This window comes from Esox lucius, chromosome 18 (genome assembly GCF_011004845.1).
Source record: "Esox lucius isolate fEsoLuc1 chromosome 18, fEsoLuc1.pri, whole genome shotgun sequence".
Classification (NCBI taxonomy): domain Eukaryota; kingdom Metazoa; phylum Chordata; class Actinopteri; order Esociformes; family Esocidae; genus Esox; species Esox lucius.
Window position 1 is genome coordinate 13936667 of NC_047586.1, and position 13228 is coordinate 13949894.

The 13228-nt window shown below is 40.0% G+C and overlaps 1 protein-coding gene across 2 annotated transcripts; it reads left to right on the forward strand.

Moving 5' to 3' along the window:
• Window positions 1–598: 598 nt before the first annotated feature.
• Window positions 599–11013, forward strand: LOC105017613 (adenylosuccinate synthetase isozyme 1 A). Of its 2 annotated transcripts, XM_010882325.5 has the most exons (13): window positions 599–1064; window positions 3670–3772; window positions 3885–3947; window positions 4458–4508; window positions 5746–5812; window positions 6234–6341; window positions 6473–6554; window positions 7202–7328; window positions 7555–7709; window positions 7871–7995; window positions 8185–8282; window positions 8413–8562; window positions 9320–11013. In XM_010882325.5, the coding sequence occupies exons 1-13, from the start codon at window positions 897–899 to the stop codon at window positions 9370–9372; spliced, it is 1350 nt and encodes a 449-aa protein (XP_010880627.1). In that variant the 5' UTR covers window positions 599–896; the 3' UTR covers window positions 9373–11013. The 2 variants fall into 2 exon arrangements, with proteins under 2 accessions (XP_010880627.1, XP_019911843.1); XM_020056284.3 differs by lacking the exons at window positions 599–1064; window positions 3670–3772; window positions 3885–3947 and having other exon boundaries at window positions 5746–5873.
• Window positions 11014–13228: the final 2215 nt, after the last annotated feature.

Here is a 13228-nt window from a genome sequence, read left to right on the forward strand (position 1 = left end):
GCCTGGTATGTATTCTGAAATACTATGCAGATTAGGATTAGTAACAGGGTTAGGAACTTGCAGTAAGCTCGCTCCATAATAAAAAAAAAAATATGGGTGGGAATGTCCAAGAGGTGTCTTTTGGGTTTCTCAAGCGGTTGGAATGTTGTCTGTCAAATAGGGTCAGTAATTCGTTGCAAACGAGAGGTACTCTTGAAGAGTATGCCTGGTATAAGCCCAGTGGGGCAGTTCGACAGAGTAAGACGAACTGGCTGAGCAGCAAGGCAACTCGAACAACCTTAAGAATCTCAGACAGAAGGGACCTATGACCTTTTCCTCCAATGTTAATATTGAGGAAGTCATGTTTACCATCAGAGGGGAGTTATTCCCAGCTACTAGCGAGTCCACAGAATAGACATTTAGTGTAGGTTATTGTGAAAATACACAGAATACAAAACAATCGAAAACATTGTATTTTACTTTTAGCAACAGCAAATTTGATTTTCTCTCCTTGTGTATTTTCGTATGGGTGGCTATCCAAAGTTCTTGCTCCGGCCAAAGGCTATGCCACGCCCACGGATCACATGCTCTACTGCAAATGACATGAATTCGGTTTGAGTCGTCACATCAGCCAAGTTCATTGTGGCTTGTATGCGTTATAGCTTTATCTTACCACCTGACCGAGAGTAACGGGTCTGACCCGTTGTTTTAAAGCTCAAGGCTCTACAGCCTGTAAATATAGACACGTTTTAGGCTGCTGTGCATGTGTTTTCTTTAACACAATAGGCGGAAAAAAACAATTTGGTTAGGTTTCATCGGACTCAGAGACTTGATGGTATATTTTTTCCATTACACAGGCTTAGTTAAGGGTTGTCGTTTCTAAAGTGCTTCGCTCAGTGCGCTTGTGTACGCTTACCATGTCTCACAAAAGTTGTTACTCAAACCCAGGTACAGGGGGCAAGCGACCCCGAAACGACACGGGGAACAAGGTGACAGTTGTACTTGGGGCACAATGGGGAGATGAAGGGAAAGGAAAAGTTGTCGATTTGTTGGCTACAGAGTCAGACATAATTTGCAGATGCCAGGTAAGTAAATCAAAACATTTTTTTCAAATGTGTTACTTGTGTTTTGCTGTTTGCTGATGTTGCACTTGCAAAGTAATATGGCACTGTTTTAATACATTGCTGCTCTGGTTAAAAATTCCAGCTGCTCAGCTGTGCCACTTGAGGGTCTGAGAAGTGTGGAAAATGGCTATTACACCAGGTCTAGCGCTGTTATCAGCCCTTGACCTGGTGCACAAAGAAGTAAACCCCTTGTGCCTGCTTCCTTATGTTATCAACTTAATAACAAAAGTTTTGTCATGTGATATGTTCTCATACCAACCCATAAGCATATAGGCCTGAAATCACAAACTTAATAATTTACAATATATGACTGTGCAATATGCCATTCAGAAACCGCTATCTATTTAAAGTACCCAGTCAGGACTTGTTTCCAGGGCCATGAGAGAACAGATTGGGCATTTCTATTTTAGACCGGTACCTTGGATTGTTGGGTTGAAACACCCTAGCATTTATAAATAGGCTACAACCAAAGAGCTGTCTGTTGCAACAAGAACTCTGCTCAACAGGGAGTTTGCTTAACAGTATCTATGCAAGCTGTATTACAGGCTGGGAGAGGTCAGTCCAGACTGCCCAAGGTCTCATATCTTAGAATGGTCTGTTGCATGTGGTCTGATAATGTCAAGTTGCAGCAATGAAGGCATGCAGCAGATGGTTTTGGGGGGTATTAATGACCTGTATTCTTATCATTTTTATAGCCTCATGTAGTTCAACAGGCAGTCAGATATGAGTTAAGCCTTTATATTTACGCTGATGCACTCCAACTAAAATCCTACTAAATAACCATGCTTACATTTTTATATGAGCTTTTCTTGAAGAGATGGAATGCAGGTGTTTGGCTATGGGTCTCTGTTTATTTTGCAGGTAAATTCACAAAAAGAAATTGTGTAACAGTACACCTCCATAATTTGAACATTAAACAGCCCCCAATGTTTTACCACACCCCTAACCTCTTGTTCCAGTTTCCAGGTGATATGTTTAAGAGGGATGTACCTGCAAATAAGTGACAAGGGACTTTTTGAAAGGGGTTCATACAAACATTACCCAATCGTTTTTAGTGGAAACATTGCAAGCTAGATAAGCCTCTTTTAGCAGATAATGTCATAAAAGAGGAATTTGAGGCAAAGTAAAGGTATGTTACCGACCTATGACAAATGTGCAAAATCCTCAAGCTCTTAAAATTTGAATTACTCTGAAATAAATTATTCCCAAATTATTTTATTGAATAGGGTCAAATGGCGTTTAAGCTCCAAACGTCTTGTTTTGCCAAACAGCAAATCATGTGGCTACCACTCTATATGCAGCATGCAGACATGGGCAAGAACTTTAATTGTTATTCAACCCAACACTATTATAGAAAAGATGCGTAATCTAAGTGATTAACTGTAGTAGGATTGTTGGTGCCAGACGTGGTGGTCACAGCATCTCAGAAACCGTTGCCTTGTGATCTTCAATCACTGCAGTCTCTTGGGTTTACTGTGAATGGTGCAATAAACCAAAACACATCCAAGTGTGTGGATGAAAACACCTTGTTATTGAGAGAGGCCAGGTTAGAATAGCCAGACCTGTTTCAAGCTTACAGAAAGGGCACATACTCAAATAACCACTCTTTATAACGGTGGTGGGCAGAAGGGCATCTCTGAATATATATATGTCAAACCTGGAAGCAGATTGATGCAAAAGAGGGTCCTACCTGATACTAGATAGGTGTACCTAATAAAATGTCCGGTGAGTGTACATATTGTTCATGAATATAACATGCCTGGGGGATGCCTGGGGACATAGTTTGATGCGGGAGGAACTATCAGTCTGCAGCAGCAGAGCAGGAGCTATTTTAGCGGCAGCGACGATCGGGAGGAGCCAAGGTGACACCCCCACCCCAAACTCCAATTAGTCTGGAATATGGGGTAGGGATTTTCTGATTTACTGAATTTGGGTTTTTCATTAGTTGTCGGTTATAATCATCAAAATTAAAAGAAATAAACACTTGAAATATATCAGTCTGTGTGGAATGAATGTATACATTATACAAGTTTCACTTTTTGAATGGAATTACTGAAATAAATCAACTTTTTGATGATATTCAAATTTTATGACCAGTAGTTTCCTCTTCCATTTGGCATTGTGGAAGGGTTCGGGACTGGCATTGACGATTCTGACTGCATAAAGATGTGGCCGCGCTTGTGGAGACTGGTGCCAAACACTGGGAATTAAGAGGAGTCACATGGCTGGGGAAGCATGGATACATGAGAAGGGCAGACTGTTCTCCCTACCCCATATTCCAGACTAAATGGAGTTTGGGGTGGGGGTGTCACCTTGGCTCCTCCCGATCGTCGCTGCCGCTAAAATAGCTCCTGCTCTGCTGCTGCAGACTGATAGTTCCTCCCGCATCAAACTATGTCCCCAGGCATCCCCCAGGCATGTTATAGCGTGACCAGCCAGTCACGTGCATCTGCAGGCAGGGGAGGCTAGAACAGAGAAGGGGGCAGGATAGCATAGACAGACAAACTAACCCCATACATTTGTTGCATTCTTGAAAGGCCTCTCATTCTCGTCCGTCTGACCACAGGGCGGTAATAATGCTGGTCATACCGTGGTTGTGGAAGGGAAGGAGTATGACTTCCACCTCCTACCCAGCGGGATCATCAACTCGAAAGCTCTTTCTGTGATTGGTGTGTACACATCCCTATTCCCTGTCGCTATCAGCTTGCCACTGTTTACCTTGGCCAGTCCCTTCGCACTTTGGTTTGTCAGACGACTGAAACACTCCTTTTCTCTCCGCAGGCAATGGTGTGGTTATTCATTTGCCAGGCTTGTTTGAAGAAGCAGAAAAAAATGAAAAGAAAGGTGTGAAGATTTAGATATCCCGATTAAGTCTAGTAATTGCTGTAGTCTATTGTTGTCTCAGAATTTGTGTGATGATGATTATTAATAATTAGAAAATGATTTTTGCCCTAGCAAATGTGTTGTTTGATAAGGAATATTATTTTTCATAAACAATGTGTGTTGTCAAAATATGTAAATTGCTTAATGCCATTAATTCACTAAACAGTTTTTATTGAAACATTCAAGAGTTACTTTTAGTTAGCCGATACATGCTAATTCATGAAAATTCTACAATTTGATCAAAACCTGTTTGACAATCAAGGTTTATGGCTTAAATAGTGAGAATTTCACAGGGGAAGAATGGTGGGGTTTGCTCTTAAGTTCAAACTATGCACATTTTAACTGATTAATGGATGGATATATTAAGTAATATGGACAGCTATAGTGTTTCCATTATCCTGAAGGTGGTCTTTGTAAAAAGGAGCCGATGACAGTGATTTTGTCTAACTGTATTATGTTCCCTTCCCACAGGCCTTAAAGACTGGGAGAAGAGGCTGATAATCTCAGATAGGGCCCACATTGGTAACTAACACACTAATGAGAAAACAGCTGCCTTTAAACAAGGCCATTTCTTTTCTTCCCCTATACCAGATAAAAGTATGTTGAATGATGTATGTGATTCCTGTGAATCAATTGTGGATTGATTTATATGTTTGACGTACAATTACTGTACATTATGTAACAATGTCAATGGAGTCTGTGAACCGTTGTTGCATATAATCGAACATGGTGAGTATATCTCAATGTGAGTCGTTGCTCATGTTTTCCAATGGATTTGCTTTGCTGTTGACAAGCATGTTTACAGATACAGTGAGACACAAAGTTATTTGGACAGTGACACATTTATTTTTGCTCTGTATTCCAGCACTTTGGATTTGAAATGATGTCTATAGTGTTGAAGTGATGACTGTCAGCTTTAATTTCAGGTTTTTTCAAGTTGGGACGCTGCGTAAAATATAAATTAAAACAGAATACAATGATGTGCAAATCATTTAAACCCTATATTCATTAGAAAATACAGTGACGACATATCAAATGTTGAAATTGAGAGATTTTGTTTCTTGAAAAATATATGCCCACTTTGAATTTGTTGCTAGCATGGCCAACAAAAGACTGGAAAAGCTGTGTAATGCAAAAAAACTAAACCAGGCTGAAGATCATGCAAAAATGTAGGTCAGTTGGAAATCGTCAATTAACTTAATCGTCAAGCAGGGTCATACACAAGGAAGAGTCTAAACGGGCCTGCCTGCAGTCCCGACCTGTCACCCATTGAAAACGAAAGGTCGGCCCATTATGAAACGAAATATAAAGAAAAACGAGACCTTCTACTGTTGAGCAGCTGAAATCCAAGAATGGGAATACATTTCAATTTCAGAACTACTGCAGTTGGTCTCCTCAGTTGCCAAAATGTTACAGTGTATTATTAAAAGAGGAGGTGATGCAACACAGTGGTAAACACATCCCTGTCCCAACTTTTTTGAAACATGTTGTTGGCATCATATTCAAAATGGGCATGTCTTTTTTTTAAAACAACACAATTTCTCAATTTCAACATTTGATACAAACCCAAAATGTATTATGACTATTTACTTCACAGTTATTTCTTATTTAGTAGGTTTGTTTGTTAGAATTTTTTGTGCTTTCACAAGAGAGCTTCCAGTGTCTTTATTCTAGGCTTTCAGTTTGCAATACGACACTGCCAAATATTTCACTGTTAACTGTATGTGTCTGTGACCTAACCTGTTGACTCTTTGGACAGTGTTTGACTTCCACCAGGCAGTAGACGGGCTCCAGGAAGTACAGCGACAAGCACATGATGGGAAAAAGTACGATCAGGACGTTTGACTTTCTTCTGCAGGGCTCAAACAGCACTATTAAAGCCTACAGGTTTAATACGTAATTAATACAACATTTTGTTAGGGGGAGCAGAACTCAGTAGTACTAAATACACTCTACTCAATTATTTAGGTATTGGCAAAAGTGATGGAAAGAAGGCAACATGTACAATACAGTGCAAACATTGCACTATATGTACAATACTATTCTAGAGTATGACCTACAGGCTTTTTGAACTACCAGATTGTGTTTTATTCTCATCAGTTTATTATCGCATTAAGTCACCTGGGGGTTTGTGAAATATAGCAAATATATTCTTGTGCCTTTTTGCTTCAATACACCACGTATTTTAGCCAGTCCGTGTTCCATATTGAACTCACCGGGTCCTTATTAATAATTAACTTCGTACAGTATTGGAACGACAAAGAAAGGCATTGGACCGACCTACTCAAGCAAAGCATCGCGTACCGGGCTGCGTATCTGTGACCTCCTAGATGATTTCAAAGAGTTCTCTTTAAGGTAAATCTTACCATCATTACCGTCTTTAACGTGAGAGCATGAGGGCCGGGTGGATTGGCTCTCTGGACTGAAGGAACATTCACTATGGAAATATGATCTATATTTTATTAACGCTTGTGGACTGGTTTTAGGTTCAAGAACCTTGCTCAACAACACCATGCCATGTTTCCCACATTGGAGGTGGATGTCGATGGTCAGCTGAAGAAATTAAAGGTAGGTTTTGTGAAGTGTGCTTCTTCACGTGTTTGTGTGGGCATGGCTATACCGCCCTAAGCTAGTAGAAAGAATGTCGGAATTGCAACAGATTGGACGTATCCCCCGTTACCCTGTAAAAATCCTCTGTCAAGGGGCAAGGTTACATTTAGCACCCCTAAAACAGTGGCAGTATTTTTGTTCTCGTGATCCATTTTTCAGTGGGACTGCATCTATCTATACAATATGACCTGGTCTATCTTTGCAGTAGAACACATCTGTATTGTACAATAGAACAACATCTATCTATTTCTATAGTAGAACATATACTGTACAGCTACATCTATTTATGCAGTAGAACACCATCTAGGCCCACGTCTTATATTTATTCACTAGGACCACATCTCATATTTATTCAGTAGGAGCACATCACATATCTATACAGTAGGCGCACATCACATATCTATACAGTAGGACCACATCTCATATTTATTCAGTAGGACCACATTTCTTATTTATTCAGTAGGACCACATCTCATATTTATTCAGTAGGACCACATTTCTTATTTATTCAGTAGGACCACATCTCATATTTATTCAGTAGGACCACATCTCATATTTATTCAGTAGGACCACATCTCATTTAGTAATCCTTTCTGACCTGATAGGAATATGCTGAGCGGATAAGACCCATGGTAAGAGACGCTGTCTATTTCATGTACGAGGCTATTAATGGACCCCCTAAGAAGATTCTGGTGGAGGGAGCCAATGCTGCCCTGCTTGATATTGATTTTGGTAAGGAAATAATATATTCACCTATGGCTGACCATATGACTTTGGAAAATAAAAGAATCTTTAATGCTTGACAGGGCTTGTCTTGGAGGATGCCTGTCTCAGTCTCAGATTTTTGTTATGAAAAGGTTTTAAATACCAATTGGAAATGGGGAGTTACATTTAATGAATAAATAATTATAAAAGAGAAATGAATGCATCATTTTAGAATCTTGCTCTCATCTTCCAGGTACATACCCATTTGTGACATCATCAAACTGCACCGTGGGTGGTGTGTGTACAGGACTGGGCATCCCTCCTCTGAATATCGGTGATGTGTATGGGGTGGTGAAGGCATACACCACCAGAGTGGGTATCGGGGCATTCCCCACGGAACAACTCAATGTGAGTCAAATCCTAGACATAATACCTTAAATACAAACAATGGGAAATACAGATTGAAGAGCAATGTCCCAATACTAAGTTCAAAGTAGGGAAGTTTACATAGAATAGATTGGTCTAAGGTCTGGTCAGAACAGCTCCTCCGCTGTCGTCCATCATTGTAGGAAGTTGGAGAGCTGCTGCAGACGCGAGGCCACGAGGTGGGCGTGACCACTGGCAGGAAGAGACGCTGCGGTTGGCTTGATCTGGTCATCCTGCGTTATGCCAACATGATCAACGGCTTTACTGCGTAAGCGTCATGGCCTGGGTTTGCCCTGTCCTGCTGTTGTGAAGTTCCGTTTATTTTTAACTGTGAATGCTGCGCTACGTCGCCACCTACTGAATCTTATGGGAAATGTCACTGAAGCGTCTGAAAGGTATTTGGGTTGACAAGAGACGCGCAACACATTGCATCCTTTCTCTGTTGTTCCAATAACAGGTTTGCATTAACCAAACTTGATATCCTTGACGTGATGGAGGAAATCAAAGTGGGAGTGTCTTATAAGCTCAATGGAAAAAATATTCCATATTTTCCAGGTAAGACGTCCCCAGTGCCCGTGCAGTCTCACCATAATGTACCTGTATATGTTTATAATCAGACCAAGGTGATGTAGAAAAGCTTTCTCCTCATAATGTATGACCCATGTCCCTTCCCTTGTCTAACCAGCTAACATGGACGTCCTGCAGAAAGTGGAGGTGGTGTATGACAAACTGCCTGGCTGGAATTGTGACACCTCATCGTGTAGGAAGTGGGAAGAGCTGCCAGTGAAAGCCCAGAACTACATCCGCTTTATAGAGAATCACGTTGGAGTGCCTGGTAAGTATTATATTATCCATTCAAGAATTGTAGTCTAGATCAATAAAATCTCAAATCAATGGTAAGCAACTAAATGTCATCTGAGTTGTTTTTAGTGGGAGCTGATTGAGCATAGTGGTTGGAGCACATTAAACATAGTGGGAAGAACAAACAAGGAGGTAGGCATAGCTGAAGGCAAACTACCATAGATCCAATTGGCTTTCTGTCTGTCCCTATAAGCGGAATGCATTGCTAGCATGTAGCGATCAGTCTTTTTGACTTTAATCCAGTCACCTGTCTACCTAAACTACAGACAATAGTTTCCTTACCACGAGGAGTCCTGTCCCTTTGTTTTGTACGATCCTCATTTTGATGGCACCTTAACAACTGCAGTGGATGTGGTCTGAGTGACATATGTAACAGAGCAGCAGAGGATTTCCGTTATAGTTGTCAGGCATTTCATTGGTGACGATGTCAGGACTTGACAGGACATACATTAAACCCAGATTTATTGCCTCAACATGTAGTAGTGTGAAGTACACATACAAATAATAGCTTAAATGTAGGCTAATTCCGATGGGATTTCCTCCTAATTAACCTTTTTATCACATCTGATCACTCTCCCACTTCAGGCCACTGGGCTTCCACTCCTTACCATATTTGGTGGGCTGTGGAAATTCCAACCAGATGCTTTTCGATGTATACATCTGGTGAAACATCTGGCTCCTTCTATCTGTGGCTTAAATGGCTCTAACCAATTTCTTTCTTTGCTTTCCAGTCAAATGGGTTGGAGTGGGCAAGGCCAGGGAGTCTATGATCCAAATATTCTAGGACACCACCAGACCTTTTTATCCTTCCTCTGTCCTTTCTCAGTGAAGATTTGAGGTACCTTGTCTTTATCTACTCTGCTAAGATTTCCTCTAATAATGATGCTCCTATTGTTGAGCGATTGCCACAGCCTCACAGACACCAGCTCATGTCCACTAGGTTTGTACAACCGCCATGCGACATCTCCTACATACTGTTCAAGAAGCACAATAAAGTTCTGAAGAATCCACACATTTTAATGTTGTCAGAGTATGTTTACTATGTGACTCTTTACAAACGCTGAACTTGTCTTAAGTGAGTTCAAATATATTTAATGTCCCAATTCTGTTCTTTGCAATTATACAACATCCAAGTGAATTTTTTGCGGTTCAAGCATTATTAATCATTATTATTGTGAGATGGTAAGGCTCAGGACGTTACAGGCTTTGGTAAAAAAATATGCTGATTGACCACATGGTGGTGCTAGAAAACAATTAATTCTGGAGAATGTGTAAACTCATGCACCTCACCTTGAGAAGTTAGTCTGTACATTGCTTCAAGGACTCTTAAATGTTGCAATGATGCATTTTGAACCATTAAGAATTGTAGAAAGCACTTTTAAAATGCTGTTCTGTCATTTTATAACCAATCTGCAAAAAATCCAAATGCTGAATTTTTCCTGACTACCATGTGAAACAACATTGACCCTACCGACCAGTTAACATTCATGTGGTTGTGTGCTTGCTCAAAAATGCATAAAAATCAGGAAAAGATGTTCATGTTGTAACAAAACGTGGCACAGATGTTCCAAAGTCTCAACACATGCAGACATGTTTAGATCGATCACACAGCAATTTTGCTAATTTTCCTGGAAATGTAAACATGTGAAGAGTGATTTAATTTGGCCAAAATGGTGGTGTTGTTGGATAGGATAAATAATTAATGCAAGCTCACATTGTGGCCATTAAGTTTGAGCAAGTAAATAATACCATTTGAAGATTTGCGCCATAATTCTGTATGATATACACCTAATTGACATTCAAGTTTGGTGGAAAATATGTTTAAAGGAGTCAGCATATTTGAAAATGGTCCCAAATACATCAAAGCGTATTCTTTTTTTTTCTGCATGACATTGAGTTCTTATATTTAGCATGGTAGCATGGTAAAGGGTTCTCAAAGTAGGTCATCATAGGACAGTGTCCAATTTATCCTGATGGTGGAGCAATGGGCCCACCGCGTGAACCCTGGCATTGCTGCGTTCAGCTATATTTTGGATTTCATATAGCTTTCATTTCAGCTAAACTATGTTGTTCAGACTTTAGAGAACTGTGCCTGATACTTGTATGCTGAAATGGAATTACAGATGATGTGTAAAACTGTTTTGAACAATTCAGTGTGCTATGGTCAGAATTAGGCAATTCGTTTCTGCTACCTAAGAACAATAGTGAATTATACTCCACATTATGTTTTTGGATACTGTTTTTCGCTTGTGTCACCCATTTGGTGATATGAAACAAATAGTGTATTTATAATCAGGTAAATATCCGTCCCTATGTTTTTCTTAATATGATGTCCCTAATTGATACAGTACTGTAACAGCTGTGAATGGAGATTTTTAAGAAGTGGAAATCTGATTTGCAAATAAATGTATATTGCACACATTGATCTTATTTGTGTTGTCTGTGATTTGTTGAAGATAACTGAAACACTTGTGCTTTGGATAGGTTTATATTGTCATGTTCTGGGCGAGTTATAAAAACAGTTTGATTTTATTACTGGATGTTATCATTCTGATCCAGAAACCACAACACTGGCATCAGTTTGACTAGTTGTGGCACTACTGTACTGTTGTAAGGAAACAGAAATTAAGGTTAAATTACAGGCTTCAACACACTTTGGAACTCTCCAAATAAACGGATGTTACCAAATTGGATGACAGTACTGTACCTTCATTTAAAATAATTGAGTCTGTATGTCCAGTATAATTGATGCATTTTACACATCACAATATAACTTACCAATAGTGATAATTCAGTAATGACAGCCTTTGTTTTTGTAGACTGAAGACTTTTCTTTTTTTAAATGCCTCTTCACATTTATTGATTGCAGTGCCTTTAAACTGACTAATTCCACCATGAATCCCACCTTCTGGTGAAAACAAGATTCACCAAAACATTTTCAGTCAAAACTATTCCATGATCTATTGAGTTGTTCAAAACACCTACAGGCCCTGATTGAAGGTCAGATTGGATTTCCAAATCCATATCCCTATCCGGAGGTCCAGAACCCAATTCTCAGTTTGTAAAAACCCAATCCAAGCATTTGATCCTTTCCAATTGGGGTAATCCAATCAAATAACTTCTGAAAAACCTACCCTGTAGATTATTGCTGAAATTGTCATTGACTGTTTATTTTTTTATGAAGATCTTTTCAAATGAAATCAGCCGCTTGTGCCTTATATCACGCCTTCTCGCCATGACCCTTCCTACATGCTGTGATTGTCCCTGCAAAAAAGCCATCGTCACCTGCTGTCACTACCCTGGAAATAGCAAAGATCATGACCAGGGGATTGGATGTCATGAGAGAGTTAGGGCAAATTAGATAAGAGCATAGTGGATTTTCTCATCCGGTTAGGAGGGGGCTGTTTCAATGGCATTAAATCCATAGTTGCTTTTGGAAACTTCCTGGAACTGTCCCCCTGCAGGGAAGGAACAGGAGGTCTTTTCACCCGTTTTGTACTTAACATCTCTTCCTCTCCTTGGAAATGTATATTTATGTGTTTGTTGTTATAATAGCAGTGTTCCTCTGGCCCATGCAGCCAGTGCCAATGCTAATCTAATGTTGAAACAGGTAATATAGCCTCTGGCTTTATACTGGATGCTGAATAGGCTTTTCGTTACTGATGACGAAATCCACATGTGCTTTCTCTCTAATGTAATCTACAGCAAGGCAGGGTCTGTGTTCCAAAGGGACTGCACTTTCTATAATGACAGTGATTTAAAACAAAATCCTTTCCAGGTGAGTTGCATTGCTTTTACATAGCGACATTACCTTTTAGATTAGTAACCTTACTATTAGATTGTAATAATGCATTTGAATGTCGTTACATATTGTAATCATATTTAGTTAGAAGTAATATTACCGTTTGTTGTTGATTTAATACAGCAGGTGTGGTTTAATTACAGTAACCTTCCCAGTAGGATCCTCGCTGCATCTTGGAAGTGGGTAAACCAGGGAAGACAGAAAGGGCTTGAAGAGAATAGGTGCTGTGTGTGGCTTGCTTTCATAGATGGGCACTCCGCAATCGCCTCAGTAGGGTGTCGCTGTCTTCTGTCACACCATCTGCTTCCAATTCTGCTTTCTGCTCTCTCCTTCCCTGCCTTTCTTTCTCTCTTGCATCTTCTCTCCCTTGCTTTCGCTCCCTTTTCTCTCTCTCTCTCACATTCTATCTCTTTGCTTCATCTAGGAAAACGTTCAGTTATAACAACACTGAAATACCCGACACATATTAGTAAGAGTCATGTTATGCACCGTTTGTTTGCCATGGAAAAGTGAAAGCTGTGGTAAGCTGTGTGTGTCACATAAACCTGTTCTCAGCAGGTGTCTTATCTTTGGCAATAATATGTTTTATTTGAGAAGAAAACAAAAGCTTGCATCACTAAATGTGTCAACACTGAGACCCTAGGGAGAAATGGTTGTGAACCCTTATCTTGTGATAGATTGGATTCAAGAGCTCAAATGTTGTTTTTCAGGCTGTGTGTAAAAAAAACACTTCAGGGGAGAGAGTGCCAGGTTTGTGTTTACGTGCGCCAGTGTGTGCGGGTTTTATTAAGCAGTGTATACCACGGGCATGAAACCAAGTGACTGGATACAGCCCTTA

Bases quoted from the DNA above. Each gene is read 5' to 3' on its own strand.
- LOC105017613 (XM_010882325.5), top strand. From the start codon at position 897: ATGTCTCACAAAAGTTGTTACTCAAACCCAGGTACAGGGGGCAAGCGA. The intron at 6,342-6,472 runs GTAAATCTTACC...GACTGGTTTTAG, and splicing joins TTCAAAGAGTTCTCTTTAAG to GTTCAAGAACCTTGCTCAAC. The intron at 7,329-7,554 runs GTAAGGAAATAA...CTCATCTTCCAG, and splicing joins CCTGCTTGATATTGATTTTG to GTACATACCCATTTGTGACA.